Consider the following 25,271-nt stretch of genomic DNA (forward strand, 5'->3'; position numbering starts at 1 on the left):
TTTAAAAAAACTGACTAAAGAGACAACTATTGACAGTGTTGTTAAAGTGTATCTATATTTTAATGTATAAAATGATTTTAAAGATAAAGGAGGAAGTTATGAGAGAATAGAGGATGCGTTAGGTTGTAAATATGGGCTCCATGCTGTGTGTTGAGGTTCAGCTTATGACAGTTCACTGTAACAACCAGCCAGTATACTGAAGAGAAGGATGCTGGTGAGATAAAAGAAATGTGAACAGTGTGGTGTTGGACAGGTTGAGAGCTTGCTGCTGGGAGATCGGCCTATTTTTTCATTTTTCCACGTTACGACTATACATCCCTCACAGGACCGCGAAACTCTCCTCACACGATTGAACAGATCAGATCTGTCTCCGGGTGATGAACTATAGTGTATCAAACAGCATTGTTAAAAAGACTGGCAGGCAAGTGCGAGAAACACACTCTCCGATCCACATGCATAATCAAAGACAGAGCCAACTATTTATATTACTCAACAAAAAATGAATTAGGAACAAAGCGTGAACCTTTAAAGTCGTACAGAGAGAAATTGATTTCAGCAGCCGGTAGACAGCTAACCGAAGTGTGTATGCCGTAAAAGTTACGTTCATCAAGTGAAAGTATGTAAGATGTTTAAGGATTTCAAGGACAATCTCATGATCTGATAAATGCAAAGGTGTTAAATGCAAAGTCTGTGACAAAGATCAGCATCGCTGGAGCATGGAGGTCATAGCATGATGCTTTAGAAAGGCTTCTTTGTAACATTAAAGAGCCAGTAAGATGCCAATTTTAAGCATCCTATCACTGTTTATAAGTCCCGGACAACAGGTTTAAATGCATGCAAGGTCAAAAAACACTGTAATTTTCAAAATATAAATTTAAAATTACCCCATTTCTCAGAGATCCCCAAACGATTCGTGTAAAGCCGTTCAACGACTCAGTCTGCCTAAACCCCACCTTTCAGTAGCCTACTCTGCTCTGATTGGTCAACTGACAGGGTCTCTGCACAGACCACAGATCAGTGGCACAGACCAACAATAGTCCAAAATGTATTGCCCTAGTGCTAACATGATTTACTGAGAAGACATTATCGACATCAATACACATCATTCATCATTAATCCAAGCAATAAAAACGACGATAAAAACTAACATTTTACACTAATTTAAGCATTTATGTAAGCTAACCGGGTCATAGCAAAACAGTAAGTGCACATGCGCTAGCCGCTTGCTAACGTGACTCTCTGACAGTATGTTAGGAGTTTAAACAACGACTTCATTCATCATTAATCCAAGCAATAAAAACGACGATAAAAACTAACATTTTACACTAATTTAAGCATTTATGTAAGCTAACCGGGTCATAGCAAAACAGTAAGTGCACATGCGCTAGCCGCTTGCTAACGTGACTCTCTGACAGTATGTTAGGAGTTTAAACAACGACTTCATTCATCATTAATCCAAGCAATAAAAACGACGATAAAAACTAACATTTTACACTAATTTAAGCATTTATGTAAGCTAACCGGGTCATAGCAAAACAGTAAGTGCACATGCGCTAGCCGCTTGCTAACGTGACTCTCTGACAGTATGTTAGGAGTTTAAACAACGACTTCATTCATCATTAATCCAAGCAATAAAAACGACGATAGAAACTAACATTTTACACCCATTTAAGCATTTATGTAAGCTAAGCGGGTCATAGCAAAACAGTAAGTGCACATGCGCTAGCCACTTGCTAACGTGACTCTTTGACAGTATATTAAGAGTTTAAACAACAACATCATTCATCATTAATCCAAGCAATAAAAACGACGATAAAAACTAACATTTTACACAAATTTAAGCATTTATGTAAGCTAACCGGGTCATAGCAAAACAGTAAGTGCACATGCGCTAGCTGTTTGCTAACGTGACTCTCTGACAGTATATTAAGAGTTTAAACAACAACATCATTCATCATTAATCCAAGCAATAAAAACGACGATAAAAACTAACATTTTACACAAATTTAAGCATTTATGTAAGCTAACCGGGTCATAGCAAAACAGTAAGTGCACATGCGCTAGCCGCTTGCTAACGTGACTCTCTGACAGTATGTTAGGAGTTTAAACAACGACTTCATTCATCATTAATCCAAGCAATAAAAACGACGATAGAAACTAACATTTTACACCCATTTAAGCATTTATGTAAGCTAAGCGGGTCATAGCAAAACAGTAAGTGCACATGCGCTAGCCACTTGCTAACGTGACTCTTTGACAGTATATTAAGAGTTTAAACAACAACATCATTCATCATTAATCCAAGCAATAAAAACGACGATAAAAACTAACATTTTACACAAATTTAAGCATTTATGTAAGCTAACCGGGTCATAGCAAAACAGTAAGTGCACATGCGCTAGCCACTTGCTAACGTGACTCTTTGACAGTATATTAAGAGTTTAAACAACAACATCATTCATCATTAATCCAAGCAATAAAAACGACGATAAAAACTAACATTTTACACAAATTTAAGCATTTATGTAAGCTAACCGGGTCATAGCAAAACAGTAAGTGCACATGCGCTAGCCACTTGCTAACGTGACTCTTTGACAGTATATTAAGAGTTTAAACAACAACATCATTCATCATTAATCCAAGCAATAAAAACGACGATAAAAACTAACATTTTACACAAATTTAAGCATTTATGTAAGCTAACCGGGTCATAGCAAAACAGTAAGTGCACATGCGCTAGCTGTTTGCTAACGTGACTCTCTGACAGTATATCAAGAGTTTAAACAACAACATCATTCATCATTAATCCAAGCAATAAAAACGACAATAGAAACTAACATTTTACACCCATGTAAGCATTTATGTAAGCTAACCGGGTCATAGCAAAACCGTAAGTGCAGCATTCGCTAGCCGCTTTCTAGCGTGACTCTCTGACAGTATGTTAGGAGTTTAAACAACGAAATCATTCATCATTAATACAAGCAATAAAAACGACGACAGACATTAACATTTTTACACTCATTTAAGCAAGTATGTAGCTATAATCATACTTACAGGTTGTGGTTAGGAGACGCATGTTGTTCCAAATAAAGTGGGTACTGAACCATTTTTCATTGCCAAACGTCTAGTAAATCTCTCCGTTAAAAATTAATTTTAACCACTGATTTTTCATATATCTTCATCCTTTGGTAGTAAAAACAACACAAACTGAAAACACAGCGTGATATGATGTACACACTAACTAGCTGTGGGCAGGTCATAGTTTTCGTTTTTCCCGCGGCAAGGCTATAGGCGGAGATTATTACGCAAAGTGTTGTAAAGTGTGACGTGGATAAAGTCAGGCAGGAAATTCAATCCATATGACGACTCGTTTCAACGATTCAGAGTTGACTCCCTACTTTAGAAGCCAATAACTTTAATAATCGTGCACTTTTGGTTCAACTACTTTGCACATTGTTTACATTGACGGACAGCTACATGACACACTGCAATACAGGTCAGTTTCGATTTTGGATAAATTCAGTAAAAATGACCTAAATTATATTAAGCCACTGGAATGATTTAAATAGAGGTACATTTTTTTTGTATGCAAACCCTCCAAAATGTAAATCCTTATTTATTGATAATCTTCCACTTTGCTTAAAGATTTAAATGTCATCTATAAGTGTAAATAATGCCAGAAGTGTAATTATGGGCAAACTATTCTTTAAAACACTTATTACTATGAAATCTCATCCAGAAATCGTCTGTCCCTGGTGTCATAAATCTGCAAGCCTCCTTCTGGCAGCAGAGCTCCCTGTGAGCTCTGGCTTAGATGAACATTCAGCACACAGCAGGCTGATCGTTTTGCCAACAGCATTATAGAAAAAACTCAAAGCTCGATGCTCTCAGAACGAAAGTACAGCTGTGTGTTAATAGAGATGCTTACAGATAAATCACTGGAGCAGTCAAAGATCACCGAAAGATCTGAGCTTGAGTATGTCACTTTAAACAAAAAGCCTTTGGAGAGAGTTTAGACAGCAGGTTACCGCTGAAGAACAAATCCAGGGCCATATTTACTAAACAGGGCAAATTAGCAATTGAAAAAAGCACAGATCGCATTGCGTGATTCATATAAATACTCTCCTCTAATAAATTTTGCGTTGGAAAGAGAAACTCCTACAAATGAATATGCAATCTCAGTCTTTAGTAAATCCTGACAATATTTTTATAACAACACAAGTTGGCACAAGTTTAAGATGCGTTTTGATCAATCGGATCACAAGTGGACGAGAGAGACAAATTCACGTTTACACTTGGTATTTTAAGACATCTCCTTTGTCCACTTTCGACCACTTCTGTCCCGATTACTTTGAGCGGGTGGTCTGTGGAGACTGTGGATGAGTCCCTCTGATTTCGTTTAAACGCGAGCAGAGAAATTATTCAATTCAATTTTCAATTCAATTTTATTTACATAGCGCTGTTCACAATTGTTAATTGTTTCAAAGCAGCTTTACATGAATAGATATAGGGGAAAACAGAAAAATCGATAGATAATATAAAAAGCAGAATACAGCGGCTAAGAATAAACCGTACAAGCGAGCGTAGTAATAATGTATGTACACACAAAAGTGCTAAGTTAAGCCAATGTTGGCTGACTCTCCATGGAATGAAAAAAAAACCCTAGGAGAAAAACCCTGTGGGAAAACTCCTAGGAGGAGAAAAACCCTTGAGAGAGATACATATATATTTATATATATAAACACGATAGGGATATGAAACGGGTAAGCGGATTAAAATTATGGGTTTAAATTGATGCAAACGAATATTATGTCAGAGTCGGCTGCTTGTGTTGTTAGTAAACATGCTGCACAGTGTTTTCTATGTATATGTAAGGGCTTTCTCAGCGCATATTTCAGCGCAATTAATTAAATAAGCTTGTTCAACTTTCACATACTCACAGAATAAAAGACGCGGAAATCAGCAAATTTGGTTTTATCTGTGGTTTCATCACATCAGATAAATGGGTGGATAGGCGGTCTTTTGTAGCTGTTTGAACACATTCAACCACATGCGCGTTTACACCACAAAAGCAATTTGGTCGAAAGTGTTTTCAACTACCTCTGAATGTGGTCAAAAGTGGATGAGCTCAAAATGTTTTACACCTCATTTACACCTGTCTTCACAGTGTTTCCCATACATTGATTTATTTGTGGTGGCCCACCACAGAATCAACACTGGCCCCCACAAATAGAATTTTCATGATTCCATTTACATTTTAATTTCACTATTTAAAACAGCATAATTCGGCTTAAAATATAATTTGATATATAATACAGATCAAATACAGATACAGATCAAAGAGTAGAAGTGAAACATATTTCAGGTGCCAACACTAGATCAAACGCAAACACGACATGATGACGTCACATATATGCTAATTAGCGGGTGACGTCATCACCACCAAAATCCTGTGGGAAACACTGCTTCAGCATCGTGCACTTGTGATTCGTTTGACGAATATTCTTCGTAACTATTTCCCCGCCATTGACGATTTTACTTTAATTAAAACATTTGTAAAACATTTTGAGTTCGTGAGATCATTGATGAGTTAACTCGTCAATTAAGAAAAAATGCTTCCCGGTAATCCATATTTCCGCTATTATCCACTAGGTGCCGCTTTTGTGGCTATTCAATCACATGAGCGTTTACACCACAAAAGCAATCCGTTAGAAAGTGTTTTCGAATACCTCTGAATGTGGTCAAAAGTGGATGAGCTCAAAATGTTTTACACCTCATTTACACCTGTCTTAAGCGTCGTCCACTTGTGATCCGAAAGACAAAAATGCATCATAACTCTTTCCCCGCCATTGACAAGTTAACTTATCAATTAAAACATTTGTAAAACATTTTCAGCTCGTGAGATCATTGGCGAGTTAACTCATCAATTAAGAGAAAACACTTCCCTGCCAATGATAAGTTTTTCCAGCAATACGTATTTCCGCAGTTATCAACTCGGTGGCTTTTTTTGCCCAACTTATAAAACCCGGAAGCAACCACTTACGCCAAACAGTTGGAACTCCGTGTATGTTTTGATCATCGCTCTGAATCTGATCTCTATCAAAAATCCTTCACAAAAATGCAATTATCTATTATCTAAAAATTTTGTATTTTTGAAGAAACCTACCTATATTTGAGAGGTGATAAAAATAAAACAAATGAAGGTAGGATTAACTTTTTTTTGTTTTTTTTTGTTTGAGGCAATTGCGATCGACTAAAATGCTAATGACATTCATTTTTACGCAAACAAACACACACGTAAACACTATGGTAATATATCGCCTCTCCAAAAACTACTGAGGTCAAGTTCAGCTATCGCTCGACAAGTCGATATAGTCATTATCGCGACAGGCCTAGTTAGGAGTGGGGTTTCATTTTTGTTTTTATGAATATCGTACGTTTTTGCATTATTAACTTTATATACGAATTCATACAAATTAGCCAACTCATGAAATATGTACAAATTCTCGTGAGATCAGGCTGGTTCTGACGTGGAATATGATCAACGATCAGGAAAAATGTGAAGTGTGTGTTATATAATTTCAATATTTTTATTTCATTTATTTCAATAAAGTTCGAACTGACATAAACATAAAGCATCATAGCGTATAGTATTGAATATCGTATTATTTATCAAGTTATTGCATAACACATTTTATTCAATATTGTGCAGATCTATCAAATTTATTTTGGGACTAAAAAGTCCAAACAGAAAGAATATCTATAGTTCTGTTTAGTCCATCAATCGAAGCAATTTCCTTTACGTTACAAACCCTGAGACACGGCAGCAGAGATCAAGACTCGAGGAGATGCAACTGTATTCAATCAGCACATAAACAAGATCACTTTTAAACAAAAAATTCAGCTCTACAGAGTTTAATACTGACACACAACACTGAACGCAGACTAAACAGAACAGCGGTGGTACAATAAAATCTAAAATGTATTTCTATAAAGCTCTTATTAAACTTGTCTGGACATTATTGGTCCCTTCTGGTTGTGACTCTGATTGGTTGTCTACAGTCAAAAACAACATCTCACCCGTCATGTCTTGCGTCTGCAACCCTGAGCCTCCGGGCCGAGAGCGCTGACACAGACGTTTCCACGGTTACACCCCTGAGCTTAGCTAGCAGACTTTGAGAGTTTTACAGCGTTGAAATGTGTTTGTGTTATTGTCTAGCTATAGTAATAGACTGCTCCAGTTCAGAGCGGGCGAGCGAGAGAGACGGAGAGAGAACAGGGAAATGTAATGCCATTCGAGATAGATTTTGTTTTTCCAAAGACATCTGCTGGGAACTGGGACTGGAAACCGAGCGACAAGATTAGAGCTCAACCAATAACCCACATCAACTGGAATAAATCGAAACGTCTGCACGAATTTAGCCATTCCAAAGAATAAAACAATGTTTGACAAATCAGTTGTATCTATTATTAAAAATATACACGAAATATACACAAAACAGTATCTGTGGAGTGAAAGCACAGTAAATCGGTTCTAGCCCTCAGGGACATGAGCTACGGTTGATGTTGTGCTCTAATTCACAGTCGCACACTGAGACTTCACAGGACTCATTCTGTGTACAATCTGTGTTTCTGTCCTGAAGGTTTGTCCTGTTCTCGATGTGTGATTTAAACAACATCTTTAAGGGGTGGACAACTATTAGAAGAGAATTTTAGGTCACTTAAAAAAAAAAAACGATCAATGCAGCCAAACATCGATTTAAAACAACACTGAACGTTTTGTAAAGGTGAGTTAGGGGGTGTGCATAACCAAAGCGTTTAAACGCGACTAATAGCGACAACTGTGGGCGCTTGCCATCGTTTCTACCACACAGTGCCTTGGTTTGCTCTGATACTTCTGTTTTGTATATCAGTTGTTGTGCGACCCCCCTCCTCCATTGTTATTGGACAGCTGAGCAAAAAGTGACATTGATGAGCTGAGTGTTTCACCCAAATTTGAACGCGGACGTGGAAAAACGGTGAGCGCTGAGCACGGACAAAACCCACCAGCTGGTGTGGCACTTCTATAGGAAATAACTGAAACTTAAAACATATGCCTGCGGCAGGAAAAAAGTAGTATCATTATAATAAATAACTAGAGTAGTATACTAATAATAAAATATAGCTTGAATGCATTGTAAATCATTTTGAAAAGAAGCATCTGCCAAATGCATAAACGTAAATATAAAAAGGTCAACATATTTTTAACTCATTCCCCGCCAGCCATTTTTTGAAAAGTTGCCCGCCAGCATTTTTGGTTAGTTTCACAAAATGCCTTTCAGGAAAATGTTCTTCTAAAAATATATAAACATACAAATATATCAAATCAAAGAACAGACCCTCTGCTTTCAAACAAACAATAAACAAACAAACAAACAAAACGGGGAAAAAATCTTTTCATCCTATCTATATTTTTTCTCTGCTTATAAACTCTTAAATCTAAAAATGCTTTAAAAAGTTTTTTTTAGCAAAAAGCTGGTTTTTGTGAAGGAATTTTGTTAGAGATCAGATTCAGAATGATTATCAAGACATACATAAAGTTTAAAATTAGTAAGTAAGGTTTTGGTTTCGTTTTTTTTTCATAAATTGGTGGATAATCGTGGTATTGCAGATTAACATAAAAATTATCCAGAAACACATTTTTTATGCAAATGTTATTTCTTAATTAACGAGATAACTCGTCAATGGCAGCGGAACGAGTTAAAATAGTTTGCAATGGGAATGCCACATTTTTTAAAATGGCAAAAACACAAGTGTTTATTTTGTGCTAAGCACTTAACGTTGTTTTTCTGTTACCAAGTTGAAAAATGTTCAACTTTGGGTAAGTTGCTACACTTGTCAGTAGCTGTTTCTATTACCCTTCAAATTGCGCAAATTGACATTGGGAATTTCAAATTGACATTGGGAATTTCAAATTGCGCAAATTGACATTAGGAATTGAAAATAAAGGAAATCATTTAATTATTTTTAATTCGCAATGTCAATTTGCGCAATTCAAAGGGTAATGGAAAGGCAGCTAGTGTCACTTTTTGATCCAATGTTTAAGCGCTTTGGAGGAGGGGTGGGACAAGTACCACGCCAACCATCCATCGCATCCTATTGTACAACAAGCTATTTCTTGATCCATACGTTTCTTTTTCATAATCATTTCTAATGCTACGTACACACCAAACCCGGGCATCGCATTACCCGCTCTAGATTACTCGCGGGATTTAACTTTGTATCGAGTTAAATATTTTCAACTTGGGCGAAGACGCGTTTGAGGCGAATAACGCATGAATAACGAACATTTTATGATCCTGCGCTTTTTACAGAAGACATATATTTATGTCACCACATTACTTGTGCATAACAAAAATGTTTCACTACCCTGCCTTTGAAACTGTTCCTCTTCTTTTGTTTGGATGAGGTGATTCAAGTCTTAATCAGAAAAAAAAACATTATAATTCCCACCCTGCCATTCAAACTCTAATACTACGAAACAGTGAGAGGCTGAAATGAGTGTCACGCTGAGGACTCGCTGATGGAGGCTCTCGGGTTCAGTAAACGACGAAAAGCTCAATGGCTTCGTCTAATGGGTCGGTTTCCTTCAGCACAGCCCACTTAGAAAACAAAGGAAAAACAGGCACACAGAGGGTGGTGAAACACTGAAATAAAGCTAGTCTATTTCCTGCGGCCGCCACGTGTGTGTGTTTTTTTGTCAGCTGAGACCGCCAGCTCTCTAAACACAGAGCTGAAGCAGTATTTATGAGACAAAAGCTTGAAATGAGCTCTTTTCACACAGTGTAATTAAGTAACATGAATCAGAGAGCTGTTCGTGTTGAATACCTTCACAACCTTTCATTGTTTCAGACATATAATCTGGAGTAAATTCACCTTGCAAACACCTGCAACTTATTTAAAGGAATAAATCTTCCCAAAATGTTCTCACGCTCATGCCACCCCAAATGTATGACTTCTTTTGTAATTTTTAAAAAAACAATATACGCCACAATACAATTTATATACATTTATACGTCCCAAAAAGCATACATCCAGATGACTCCAAAACAAAAGATTTTTAAGAGAAATATTTTATCCAAATGAGACACCAATGAGATTTGCCACCATATTCATACTCAATACTTTGATTTTTATGTTAAATACATTAAGTGCCCACCTCCATCAAAAATGAGATAATGATATTAACCAAATGCTCGCTGCATGTATTATACGTCCATTAAATACTTTCACTTCAAATCTGCTTAATCCCAGCCTCAGGTCATTCATAAACACCCATTAAGTCCGATAAAAGTGCTCATTTCCAAAAAAACCCATGTCAGACGCACTTAGAGGGTTTTGCATCTGAGCTCTTCATATATTAACCAATGGATGTATGCGCTTTTGGGATGGCATGAGAATTTTCATATTCCTGTGAACTTTTCCTTTAACCAGGTGCAAAAATTGATGAACTATCGCAAAAGTCCTACCTTGAACACAAACATCTCTCTTCTCAGGATAGCCAGCGTGTTGAAGCCACCATCGCAGATGTCTGGCTTAGCATTGGGGTGCATCGGTTTGTCGCCGGTCGGTAATCGCGGTGGCCGAGTCTGTCTGTCGTGTTTGCGTGGATCTATAGGAGGGTGGGAGCGGGCGGGTGGGATCGTAGGAAGAGGTCTCGTGGGCTGAGGGAGCTTATCAGGAGGGCCTGGAGAGAAAATGAAATGACATAAACTGTCAAATGCAACTTGTGTCCCAAGGGGGTTGGATTATAAAAAACAAATAAATGATTTAACTATAATAATATAAGTAAACAATATAAGTGCCACTTAATGTAGTTCATTAGCCTAACCGCAGGTTGCATAAATACTTATGATGATGTAAATTATGCAGCATTAACTATTGTTTAGCAAATCGGGAATCTATTGTATTTATTACTCCAGTGTACTATTAAAAACATCAATGTAACAATGTACTGTACACTAAGCCTGGGCGGTATATCAAGTTTTGGCAACATATCTGTATTTTTTTCAGTGGGATATGGGATGAGGCAACATATCAGTATGGTCTAATACTGTATAACCCTCCTTTTTTGTAACAGATGCTCTGCCAAAAATGTACACTGAGGTCACAGTGTGGATATGAAAGGACAGGTGATTAAATGAAACAAAACAATAGTTAAGAATGAATCAGATGCGCCGTATGAAAGGATTAGAGAGTTATCTATGTAGTGATCTGAGCCGCCTACAAGACCAGAGAGAAGCTACTGTCTATAATGAAATCTCCTTAAATAGAGCAGAGATTACAGCCTTTCACATTACATAACACCGAGTGAATGAGAGAGGGGTGTAAGATGAATATAGAGGGTGAATCAAACCAGAAATATTGATACATTCAATACTGATGTATTGAAAATATTTGAGTCATTTTTATCCAGGCTAAAGACGTTTTTATTTTCAAAAGTGTATGGCTGATGGGATATTTTGTACGATTTTATAATTTTTCATTTTGTTTGTTGTGTGCTTTTCTGTTTTTAATGATCTATTGGAAAGCACATTGGTCGACGGAAGTTGTAATTAATTCTGGTATATAAATAAATTGTCATTGTCAAAGTTTGTAATTACTAGCATGAAAATGAAGGTATATCAAAATAGCATTTAAATAATATAAAAAATGAACGCTTTTCACACTAGAAGCAGACATGTGGTGTTATATAAAATGTAAATTAAATTTGTTAATAGGTTTATCAAATGTTTTTGTCAGCTGAAACCCCTTGACCTTAATTGATTTACGCCCTGAGATTTTTAATTAATATAATTAATATAAAACATTTATTTTTCATATGTTTTTCATCATTATTCATATTTAAACCTGTTATTGGACCTTCATCTTTTTTTTGGTACATAAAACGTATCTGTCCATTTTGCATAAGTTCTCAGTTTTCTGATATATTGTAGTGTTGTGTAAGGGTGCATTCACACCAGAAGCAAATGAAGCGTTGAGCATGAGTGATTTACATGTTGAGTCAATGCAAAGACACTATAGACATCCTGTGGCACAATTTGCACGAATGAGGCGGTGCAATGACGTGGCGTGAATGAGCATTTAACACGTTTAACGCGTGATTCGCGCAAGTTAAAAAAACTGACCTTTGTCGGAAATTCGCCCCGCGTTAACCAATCAGGAGCTTGCTCTATTAGTGACGTGATATATTAGTGACAACAAAGCGAGCTGAGGCAAAAAATGCAAAACAACAATGGAAGACAAAATTATCGTCGCTGTATGTTGACACCCGGAGCTGTATGACACATATTTGTACTTTTATAAAAACAGAAATAAAAAGGATCTTGCTTGGAAGAAAGTGAGTGAGAAGGTCAGACAATCTGATAAGTTGTAAAAACACTCTTTACTCAATTTGAGCTATATACAGTATACATATTAAAACTACAAGCTAGCTTGTAGCATATTGAGGGTATTCGTGAATTTCATGCACAAACAAAGTGAGTTAACTCAAAATGTTCAAGCGTCCAACTACGCGTGAATAGCGCAATTTATTCGCTTAATTCGCATCTGGTGTGAACGCACAGTATTGGCCACATGACATTCAGATTAAACAAATAAAATGTCTTTTGTCTTTTAAGTGTTTTATTTCGATTTTTTGATTTCATTTAACCCTATGCAATTCCCAACCCCTGGTGATTCACAATCCCCAGTTTTGGAAATGCTGTGTATGTAACCCTCTCTGTGGAAACTCAGCTAAAGTCCTTTTTTTGCGATTTATATATGTGACCCCATCTAAAAATCCAGTCTAAAGTCTCATAATCTAATTCTGAGATCTGGAGGGTCAACGTTTGATTTCAATCATTCATTTTAATCTTTGATATGATCTTAGTCAACACAAAAGAAATCAATGTTATATTTTCACAGAATGTTCTTTACATTATAAACTATTAAATCACAGAAAATGACTTTAGCTGGGTTTTCACAGGCAGAGTCATAAATGTCTATAACATATATTAACTTCATAATTTAGATTTTTAAAGATATTTTTATTTAATACATATAATATTCATTTAATATTGGTATCATTATTAGCAACATTGGCTTTTCCAATACTTGTTATCTGATCAGTAACAAAGATAAAGTGTACTTGGTAATGTGTTCATGCTACTTGTGTCAGACTCATGAGTATCTCCACCCTGCCCGGTCTCTAGGGCTCATCCTGTGTTTGTATGTGTAGAAAGGTGAAGCTTCCCACTAGTTAACGAAGGGTGGGGTGGAAGGAAAGTGAACAACCGAAAACACAAAGGTCTGTTGAGGTCAAGGAAGCAGGATTTAATCATCCACAAGATGCCCTTTCCTAACTTTTATGGGGTGGTGGAGCAAAAAGTAAACAAAAGAGACTGGACTTCTACAGTGAGTGGTTGCCGGGGGTTCTTTTGTGGTTGCTAAGGTGTTCCAAATGGTTTCCTTACTGGACTTGATGTTCTGGATGGATGGATATTTGGCTAAATCAAAAAAGCCCCCTTCAAGTTTTTTATTTGCTGTTCTTTGATCCTCAATGTAGGTCAAAACAAATTTTTGGATTATGTAATGTCCGCTAGGCCCCCCAAAAATCTTAGCAAGCGCCATTATTAAGGGTTATGTGAGGATACGAGGTATGAATGATTTTTTTGAATGTCGTGTGCCTGCAGGCCTGAGACACATAAAAAGCATTACCATAGATCTTCTGGATGCCCTGCAGATCATCATGTGGTAATCTGAAGTTCTCCGTGTCCATGTACTGGTAAAAAGGAGCCATGATTGCAGTGGGGTCGTTGGAGTGCTCCAGGCCTAAAGCGTGACCCAGCTCGTGTACCGCCACCAGGAACAAATCGTTTCCTGCAGACACAAAAAATTCACATTTTACCAAGATTACTTTAAAATTTATAGATTAACCTTTTAATAAATGATCTGGTTTTTACAAACATATTCTTCCAAAATACATTTATTACATATTTCTATTATTAAAAACAACTGTTGGGTTTAAATTAACCTGTGCTTGGGTTGTTTCAACTCAAATTGCTAGGTAGTATAAAAAAGTAAATTGGTAAAGCATTGCATTCGGTCATAGGTTCGATCCCTAGGGAACACATACACTGAAAAAATCTACAGCTTGAAGACAGTTGGATTAAAGCATGAATGAAAATGCAATTTTGACAAACATGGACATTTTCTAGATTCTAAACCCAGCAAACAACAGCCATCTCGCGTAGCCAGAATTTTGAAGGTCTGAAACCCTTTGCAGTTTTAATGGCCAAGGTCCGCCCAAGAGGCCATATGACTGACACGTAACTGTGCGTTCACACCAGCCGCGGAAGAGGCGGCAAATACGCGTCTACCGTGTCTAGTTTGCCGCTTGATCATTTTGAGTTTAACCAATCACGTTTCGCTTTGTGCCGCATCATGTTTAGGGACTTGGAGATGTTGGCACAATAAAAGTCTAGTGCAACCATCATTCACAAACATCCCAAAAGTTTATAAAAACAATAGCAAACACGTTAAAATACCTTTCATACTTTTAAACATGCAGCGTTTATTAGTTCTGAACGAAGCATGTTGTCACCGATGTAAACAGAAAGCTTTCTTCTTCAATCAGACGGCTTTGTGTTGTTTCCGGGCGGACCGTTAAAGATCGCAACACACATCTCACCGAAATCCTGTATAATTCAACCAATCAAAGGACGACTTCAAAATATGCGGAAGCGTTTCCAGAAAAGTGTTTCATATGCATCAAACGTGACGACTAGGCTATGACTAACCTACTTCTAGCCAAAATAAATTTGAATTTGGTTACATGTCGTTTTGCCAAAATAACTTGTGATATTTTATCATTTATCAAAGCAACTTTACATTAATAAAAGCAGTGAAAAGCACAGAAAAACGACAGATAATACACGATAGCACAAGCAGCTAAATTTGCTGCGGCTATGAATCAACATTATAAGCGAGCGTATTACTAATGTAACATATAGAAGAGGGTGCTAAGTTAAGCCCAAGAAGGCTGTCTCCCCGGGTTAAGAAACCCCCTAGGAGAACCCCCCCCCCCCCCCCCCCCCCGGGCTTTTAGCAGGGGAAATAAAAAAAGTCCTAGGAGGGAAAAACCCTTGGGAGATATATGATGTATATATATATATACACACATGTAAATGGATAAGGAGATTAAGCGGAGATTAGGCGGGTTCTGCGGGTGGTCGTTGGTCAGGCATCAGCTGGGCATCACGTTGAAGGACGGCCAGTAGATCAGAGGTGTGCCGACTTTCACATTTGCCGGAACTGGGTCTGTTTGTCTCATTGTCGAGACAGGGAGAGAATTTATTTCATTTCATTTTAATTTTGTCTTTTAAATTTAAGACATCTAACCAAAGACTTCTGGGCCATGTTTAAACAACTATTAAACATCTTTTAAAGGCAAAATTTCTTACTGGGAACCAACATTTGGGTTTGCCCATATTTCGAAAGAACCCAAGATTTAAAGGAACAGTATGTAAGAAATTTATATCAATTAATCATAAAATGGCCCTGATATGTCACTAGACATTAAGAAATCATTTGCATTTCAAATACTTATATCACTGACAACAGTGGTCCGGCCAGGATATTGACATTTAAAAAGTGGAGTTGCAGCCCTCAACTGATGTTTATGTTGTCATTTTGTGTATTGGCCACCAGTTGTGTGATTGCAGTACCAGTTTTAGCCACAAGTTTTGTGACTGCAATACCAGTTTTGGCCACAATCCTACATACTGTTCCTTTAATAGTTTATCTAAAAGAAAATGAAGTTTTATTCAGAATTACAAAGGTAAAATGTAAGCATTAACTGTGGGTTCACACCAGCCGCGTTTGAGGCGTCAAATTCGCGCCTACCGCGTCTAGTTTGTCGTTTGAACATTTTGAGTTTATTCACTTCATTCTGTGACTCTGCTCGCTTCCTGTAATCACGTCACTACTAGAGCAAGCACATGGTTGGTTAACGCGGCCAAAGTTCAAATGTTTTCACTTGCGCATTTTTCGCGGCAACGCTCAATTCACGCAAACTAGACGCATGAATGAAGCGGAATTACCACGTCGCGCTGCGAGACCTCCAGACGTCTGTCAACGCGCCTTTACATTGACTTAACATTGAAATCACTCGCATTTGACGCCTCTACTGTGGCTGGTCTGAACGCAGCATTACAATTATCCAATCATAAAACTGTGATGTATTGCGACATATAGCTTGATATATCCAGCCCTAAATAGAAAAATGCTGTTTCTTGATGTGTGATTCAGAATGTCAAGATCAAATCAAGACTGTGTGTGGTTGTTTGTGTACATAATCACGATTTCCACTCCAGAATAACTAAATCTAGAGAAACCACAGCTACTGCTGGGAATTATTACAGTATAAACCCATCACCACACACACCCTGACATCAAACCTTCATGCTGAGCATCTTCCCTCTGTGATGAAAACCTCCACCCTGCTCGCTCTGTAATGACTCTGAAATGCAAATGCGCACCACTGGCCGGAAAATGGGGCGCTGGCTGAGGCCCAGTTAGCAAAGCACGCCAATAGTCATGTGTCTGTAACCAAGGACCACGGAGGACAGTCCGCCCATGAAGGCCACATCAGCGGCTGTAAACCTCATTTTTTTTAGCTCTGCTTTAGCTGTTGCTTCCAACTGTGACTCACTTTTTCTCCACGTCTTTCTCGCTGTCAAACTCTTTTGCTGTCTTGTACGAACTGACAACGTTTCTCCACAGCATGATGCACAGATAAAGGCCAACATTTATATTCATTCGGCTCGTGTTTTATTTAAACCATCGGTGCACGGAGACGGAGATCAGATGGCATGTTTTACATTCCTGGATATTTCAGTCTATTTTGGCTCATCCCGGAGGATTCGACCATCTTTGACTGCAGCAAGGCTGGCAACTGCGAAATGCTCCAAAACACACAACTGACCAAATGCGACCAAACTGCGTGAGAGCGGCTGTTACATTTCGGATATCAGAGAAAATGATCAGCTTGGTAGGATATTAGAAGGAAAACATACTGTACACTTACAACAAAGAAGCAATATTAAGAATTTACGAGTGATGGGGAAACTGCAATAACACTTTGCAGCATGCTAGAAAGTGGGACACTTGGAACTGCCTGAAATTACAAACGTTTGCTCATCCGGCAGTGTTAGGCCTACGAATATGAATGACATCTTCAATTATAAGGTCTTCTGAGGTGGGGTGTGCTAAAGCTGGTGATCAGACATACAATTTTGAAGGAAACAGACATAAAAATCCTTTCAGCTTGGATTGAAGTAAGGATCCAAGCCAAAATATCATAGGGCCCAGAATATCAGAGATTTGGAAATGGGATCTTTCGACATGGGCCAGTAGGTTGCAAGTGTAATTTCCAACTCCTGTCCAGTAGGTGGCAAGTGCGAATAATAATTAGCCAATAGCTAATGAAGCAGTGCGCAGATCAATCAACAAAAGATTATCATAAATGTATTATTATCATTTAAAAACTTAAATAATGTGTAATATTAGATTATGAAATGATGGAAAATGAAAAAGTCCAACTTAACCTCTGATACAAACTAGGGCTGTAACGATTTATCGTGCAAATGCGCGTTTTCTCAATGAATGAATTTAAATGAATTACGATGAAATGCCACCACATCCAAAAGCCAGGGGGCGCACTCGTGCAGAAACGCCACTTGTGCCACAGAAGAAGTAGCGTTACAAACCCTATTCCAGGAAATGTTTACAGGAATATTATTTCGCTGTTCTTCAAATTGTTTCAGGTATTTTCATGATAATAAAGAATATTTTGAATGACTTTGTTTAACGAGTGTTGCTTTTTTAAATGCACGTTATAAACGACTCAGACTCAAAATGATTTTAGATTTATAACAGACTTCTTACTGACCAAAACGCCATAGTACACGCACAAGCTGCACATGAAACACAGAATTGCGATTCAGCGATCCAGATTCGGTTTTAGACAGGCCTTTTTAATGGGACACGCAATATATCGTTACAGCCCTAATACAAACAGTATGGGAAGGAGAGATATGTAGTCATATCAGTTTATTTAAGATAAGACCCAGCCCGGTGGTTCTCCTGAGATCCTTGTGCAAAAGTTCACATCAGAACAGCTGTGTTGAATTGTCAAATTGTTTACATAAGACCCAAAATGCTGAGCAATTAGCAGGCACCAAAAAGGAGAGTTCACAGACAAAAAATGGGTGACATAAAATAATTTCCTCAATTTGACAAGAACTAATCCCAATATAAAAATCACCTTACCTTTACTTGTGCTAATAAGTACTCAAAAAGTATTGACGCTCATGCTAAAAAAGTTGCTAAAAAGTACTTAAAAAGTATGGACGTTTATGCTAAAAAAGTACTTAAAGTACTTACGCTCATGCTAAAAAGAAGCTAAAAAAAAGTACCTAAAATGTACAGACGCTCATGCTAAAAAAGAAGCTAAAAAGTAAAAAAAGTACCTAAAAGAGTACCGACACTCATGCTAAAAAAGTAGCTAAAAAGTAAAAAAGTACTTAAAAAGTAAAGACACTCATGCTAAAAAGTAGCTAAAAAGTAAAAAAAGTACTTACGCTCATGCTGAAATAAAAGCTACTGTAAAAAAGTAGCTAAAAAGTAAAGATACTCATGCTAAAAAAGTAGCTAAAAAGTAAAAATACTCATGCTAAAAAGTAGTTAAAAGGTACTTACGCTCATGCTAAAAAAAGTTGCTACAAAGTACTTAAAAAGTACCTGTGCTCATGCTAAAAAGAAGCTAAAAAAGTACCTAAAAAGTACAGACACTCATGCTAAAAAAGTAGCTAAAAAGTACTTAAAGTACCAACGTTCATGCTAAAAAGAAGCTAAAAAGTAAAAAAAGTACTTACGCTCATGCTAAAATAAAAGCTACTGTAAAAAGTAAAAACGTACCTAAAAAGTACCGACACTCATGCTAAAAAAGTAGCTAAAAAGTAAAAAAGTACTTAAAAAAACACAGATGCTCATGCTGAAAAAGTAGCTAAAAAGTAAAAAAGAACTTAAAAAGTAGTAAAGACTCATGCTAAAAAGAAGCTAAAAGTACTTAAAAAGTACTGATGCTCATACTAAAAAAGTAGCTAAAAAAGTAAAAACCTAATTAAAAAGTACTGACGCTCATGCGAAAAAAGTTGTTAAAAGTAAAAAAGTACTTTAAAAAAGTATGGACGTTCATATAAAAAAAGAAGCCAAAAGTACTTAAAGAATCGAAATGCATGATAAAAAAAGTAGCTAAAAAGTAAAAAAGTACTTAAAAAGTATGGACATTCATGCTAAATAAAGACACTAAAAGTACTTTAAAAAGTAGCTAAAAAGGAAAACAATATAAAAGGTACTGACGCTCATGCAAAAAATTACAAAAAAAGAATCTTCACTTATGCGAAAAGTTTAAACACCATTACAAAATCGCACAATGGTGGTTTTATTTTAAGTACTGGAACCAATCATTTTTATAACATTCTTCAGCCGATGGTAGTACCGTAAATGTGCACAAAACTTGACTTTTGAGTTCCAGACTGTTTTCTGCATTATTGATTTCTGTCTAAATAAATTTATTCCACCTCTGTTCATGGCATGACTCAGCCAAACCAAATTTAAAATATGGGTTAGGGAGAGATGATAAGGCAGTGATGTTGTTAGATGCAACAAATGTGATCAGATAACAATCTTTTATTTACTCTATTTACTTTTGCTTTGTCTGTATTGGCAAGAGTCGTAAAATACAATTTATTTTCTGTCGGACCCTGATATGATCTCATCATTCCACAACAGCCTGCTGACAACATCATATACACTAAAACATGTTTTCCAAATTTTCTTATTTGTTATAAAAATATAATTTATGGAATTGTTAAAGAGCACCTATAATCCAATTCACGATTTTACATTTCCTGTAAAGACGATATTAATTCCTGTCAATATTGCATGGGGAGCTAATCTTCAAAACATGGTAAGGAGCGTCAGATTTCCCGCTGACGTCAGAGGTATTAAAGCCAATCTGTTCAATTCAGCCGTTCTGGTAAGCTGGCCAATCGAAGGACACTGGGCTTTTCAGAACGATGAGCTTTGTACAAAATCAACAGAGGCAGGGCATAGAGGAGCAATAATAATGTACAGAATGTGGAAAATAATGTGTTTTTGAACCACAAACCACTCAAACACATTGTATTACACCAAATACACCAAATAATTTAGTTTTAAGCAACGTGCTCTTTAAGTGACCTTTAAGTGAAATCACAAACTGTTATTTGCCACTGAACGGTTATCAAATTTATAATGTACAATACTTCATACTCCATACTACAAATACTACTTAATGGTATTACCATTGTACCATTAACATTTGTTTTATGAAGTATAATAGATCCACATCAAGTCTACACAGCATGACACAAACACACACACATACACATACACACACTGGGCTCCAGAGACCTGAGCTCTGATTACAAATGACAGAGCTGATGGAGTATCCGATTAATTCCAAACACGAGACGGGAAACGTCTAAGTGGATCATGCCACACCGCTGGTAATGACTGACAAGCGTTTCTACAGTTCACTGTGCGGATATGATTTTCATAACAGAGAACAGATGAACTCAGATCTTTGATGAACTGTCAAAGATTCATAAGCCTGTAAAGATGTGACATCACAATTAATTTCTTAAGGGAAAGACATAGTGACAGAGACAATTCAGCTGAGAAGATATATATAAATCAAGTTCAGTAACGATACCCTTGGGACAAGGGTATAATCCATAATCCATACAGATTTCCTTTTCACAGGGGACAAACCTCCTGTTGAGCTAAAGTCAATAAAGTCCAGGTACAGTATATGAGAGAGTAAGAACTATTTATTTTTTCTGCCTTCCTCCTTATAATCGAAACCACATAACTCTCAGCCATTTATTACTGTGGTGAGAAGGACCCCGGTTTCTATGCATTCCTAGTGGTTTGCATGGATAACATTTGGAGGGTATTCACCAAATGTCTGTTCCCCTTTCCGCCTCCCTTTCCGTTCCCTCTTTAACAGCGAACAATGAGTGTGCAAAGATAATCTGCAGTGGGAAGTGAAACCACACAGCTACACTGAACAACATGTGTCAACAAAACCTTAATGGAGTTCTTGGATAAATCTGAAACATCCTGTGTCTTGTCCTCCCCTAGGAGGTGCTTCATGTGTCATCAAACCATTGATATTTTTAACTCATAGTATTAGAATTGACATACTAAATGAAATGCACACGAAGATTTTCTATTAAAGGATTTAAAAGTCCAGTTTTCTTACCAAAGATCACACTACAGTCCATCTTAACCACTGCTGAGAAAAGTAACAGGTTGTCAAGTACCGACTATAATTCAGCAATGACCCGGAGCAGCGGCCTTTTCCAGAAGCCCAGTTTCATGCTAATCTGCCATTTTTAATTGCTTATTCTATTTCTGTGTTCAACATCCCGCTAGCACAAGTCATTAAACCCTGCAAGGAAACCCTAGATATAGACCAGGCCAATGCAATTCTGTGCTAACATTGCCTATTAACAGGCCGTGCTAACTGTACATCCTGCTAACACAATCCATTACACCCTGCTAGCTTACCCTATAAACAGACCTGCCCTGTTCGATTCTGCACTAACACACCACATGAGCAAACCCTTGCTGGCTCTTCAGTAAACACAGCAGACAGATACCTTGCTAACATATGTTACAGATAACATCATGTTTAAAGCCAAAAGAGCTTTACAGTGGATCCTAAAACAGCAGGTCTACTTGTTAAAGTTGAATGTTTTAGGAAGTAAATTGGGATTGGGCCTGTCAAGCTGCAAACTCACTACAAAAAGACCAAGCTTGCCTAAAGAATTTAAATATAACACATGCTAATTATTTTGACTGCATGTATGATACATAGCCGTTTTAGCAATTTCAGAGTAAGACACCCTCATTCCCTATTCACTTTTATTATATAAAATAAAGTCACAAGTTAAAAAATCATGAAATTTTTACTGCTGTACAGCAATTTAGAAGAAGCCCTGAAATGCTAATAAGATATTTTCAGCAAGAGTGTTGATTAAAAACATTAACCCTGGGACAGCTGAGAACAAGAGAGCTTTGGTTTGCCAGTCGAAAAAGTCTGACTAATTGAAGAACTGGAGTAAGAGGGCAAGAGTTAAAGAGAGTGAGATGGAGAGACAGCGGCAAATCCTCTGATTCCTAGCATTCTTCTGTTACCCAAGGCTGATTCTAGTAGAGAGATCAGATTCAAGTTAATAATCCGGTGACTGTGAACAGATGAGGCATTGTGGAGAGACCAGCTGTTCTGGCATCTCTCTCTCCAGGTAGGTCCAGTTCTCTATCCCAAAACTCCTCTCTTTTCCTGTCAAGCTCTCTGTCCCAAACCTCTCTTTCCCTGTCAAGCTCTCTGACCCACACCTCTATTCTCCTGTCCAGCTCTCTGTCCTAAGCCTCCTCTCTCCTGTCCAGCTCTCTATCCTAAACCTCCTCTCTCTCTTGTCCAGCTCTCTGTCCTAAACCTCTCTCTCCTGTCCAGCTCTCTATCCTAAACCTCCTCTCATTCCTGTCCAGCTCTCCATCCCAACCCTCCTCCCTTCTCCCGTCCAGCTCTCTCTCTCCCAAACATCATCTCTTCTCCTGTCCAGCTCTCCATCCCACACCTCCTTGCATCTCCTGTCCAGGTCTCCGTCCTAAACCTCCTCTTTTTTCCTGTCCAGCTCTCCATCCTAAACCTCCTCTCTCTCCTGTCCAGATCTCTGTCACAAACCTCATCTCTCTCCTGTCCAGCTCTCCCTACTAAACCTCCTTTCTCCCCGCTGTCCAGCTCTCTGTCCCAAACCCTCTCTCTTTCCTCTCCAGCTCTCCGTCCAAAACCTCCTCTCTCTCCTGTTCAGCTCTCTGTCCCAAACTTCATCTCTCTCCTGTCCAGCTCTCCATCCTAAACCTCCTCTCTTTCCCGTCCAGCCCTGTCCTAAACCTCCTCTCTTCTCCTGTCCAGCTCTCCATCCTAAACCTCCTCTCTCTCCTGTCCAGCTCTCTGTCAGAAACCTCATATCTCTCCTGTCCAGCTCTCTGTCCCAAACTTCATCTCTCTCCTGTCCAGCTCTCTGTCCCAAACCTCCTCTCTTCTCCTGTCCAGCTCTCCGTCCTAAACTTCCTCTCTTCTCCTATCCAGCTCTCTGTCCCAAACCTCCTCTCTTCTCCTGTCCAGCTCTTTGTCCTAAACCTCCTCTCTCTCCTGTCCAGCTCTCTGTCCCAAACTTCACCTCTCTCCTGTCCAGCTCTCTGTCCTAAACCTCCTCTCTTTCCTGTCCAGCTCTCTGTCCCAAACCTTCTCTCTTCTCCTCTCAAACTCTCTCCCCAAACCTCCTCTCTTCTCCTGTCCATCTCTCTGTCCCAAACCTCCTATCTCTCCTGTCCATCTCTCTCTGTCCAAAACCTCCTCTTTTCACCAGTCCAGCTTTCTGACCAAAACCTCCTCTCTTCTCGTGTCCAGCTCTTCGTCCTAGAGTCTTTTCAAACCTGAGCCTTTTTTTTCGGAACCTGGTGCGTTTTCTCCCTTGGTTTGGTTCTTTTAGACATATGTAAACACAGCAATCATGCTACGATCCACACCAAAACTGCCTGAACGAGATAGTCTCGGGCCTATTGCAAACGAATTCTGGAGGAGTTCGGTAAAAGTGTGAAAGCAATCCGGCCCAAAGAACAAATGAACAGGATATCTACTTGCTTAATTAACTATGAACATACCTGATGGCTCTTTGCTGACGAATTCTGGTAAGCACATCAACCCATTCAAAAGCACACTTGTTCCTTTTAAAATGTCTTCTAATTGCTCTTCTCCACAATAGGTACATGGTAAAAATGTTCTCCCGCATAAGTTTTGATTCCTGCTTAAAATAATGAAGTTATATAACCGCAGTTACCAAAAAAGCCAGACAATAATCCCGTAAAGCTACTGTCTGTCAATCCTGATGGACAATTTAAGCGGAATCCCAGAAAACAAACTTCCAGGAACAAATTACGCTTTTAAATTGGAATGAAACTCAGAGATATCCAATTTTAATAGTAGACAAATTAAGATCAGTATTATTTAACACAAGTGTGTGGGTCAAGCTATCCAGTCTTTATGCCACTCTGCTGTGTGAGGCAAATTTTGAATGGAAAGTGATGTACGAGAGAAAGTGAAAGATAGTGAGAGAGAAAGAGAGAGAGTCAGGCTGTGCTGGCGGAAGGCGCTTCTGCTACCCACATGGAATGCTAATGCTTCAGTCGGTGGGTGAGAGCCTATTTTGAGAGCAGACCTGGTGTGTACCAGCATGAATTGCTCTCCTTACACATATAGGATATGGATCAGCACATAACGCTGGGTCTGCAGGTCATTAAAACCATTTCAACTACAAACCACATAACAATTATTATAAACAAAACAAGAGCATAAACAATTATTTATAAAAGGTTTTGCTGGGATATTAAAAAGAGTTTGCGTGGTAGTTGCGATTAATGATTATGTTATGCATTTATTGAGTTTTTTATGTGTGATTTTTGTAAATATTTCACATGACACAGTGGACGTATATTGTATTTAAATCAGGTCAGAATACTAAGCTGACCAGCAACAAATAATGCATTTAAAGGGCACCTATTATGCTAAATCCACTTTTATAAGATCTTTGGACATAATGTGGGTTAGCAGTGTGTGAACACAACCACCCTACGATGAAAACATGCTATTTTTTGTATTAATCAGATCTATTTTAACTAAAAGCACTCACTGTATGTTTGTAAGGAAGTGAGGAGCTGTAGCTCATTTGCATTTAAAGGTACAGACATATAAAAGCGTTTTTGCTTCTTCCTTTAAGGATTCTAAAGATTCTTTTAAAAAATCCAGATAATTTACTCACCACCATGTCATCCAAAATGTTGATGTCTTTCTTTGTTCAGTCGAGAAGAAATTATGTTTTTTGAGGAAAACGTTCCAGGATTTTTCTCATTTTAATGGACTTTAATGCACCCCAACACTTATTAGTTTTAATGCAGTTTAAAATTGCAGTTTTAAATGGCTCTAAACGACCTCAAACGAGGCATAAGGGTCTTATCTAGCGAAACGATTGTAATTTTGGACAAGAAAAAAAATGCACTTTTAAACTACAACAACT

At 37.9% G+C, this 25,271-nt stretch overlaps 1 protein-coding gene across 2 annotated transcripts in view; it reads right to left on the reverse strand.

Moving 5' to 3' along the window:
• LOC129426018 (matrix metalloproteinase-16) overlaps positions 1-25,271 on the reverse strand; it is an 88,363-nt gene that overhangs the window by 24,645 nt on the left and 38,447 nt on the right. For both annotated transcript variants that reach the window (XM_073864270.1, XM_073864271.1), the window contains 2 exons: positions 13,738-13,899; positions 10,509-10,726 (listed from right to left, as the gene is read on the reverse strand). In XM_073864270.1, the coding sequence (XP_073720371.1) occupies positions 10,509-10,726; positions 13,738-13,899 (380 nt within the window). The remainder of the gene's footprint in view (positions 1-10,508; positions 10,727-13,737; positions 13,900-25,271) is intronic.

Source organism: Misgurnus anguillicaudatus, chromosome 25 (genome assembly GCF_027580225.2).
Source record: "Misgurnus anguillicaudatus chromosome 25, ASM2758022v2, whole genome shotgun sequence".
Classification (NCBI taxonomy): Eukaryota; Metazoa; Chordata; class Actinopteri; order Cypriniformes; family Cobitidae; genus Misgurnus; species Misgurnus anguillicaudatus.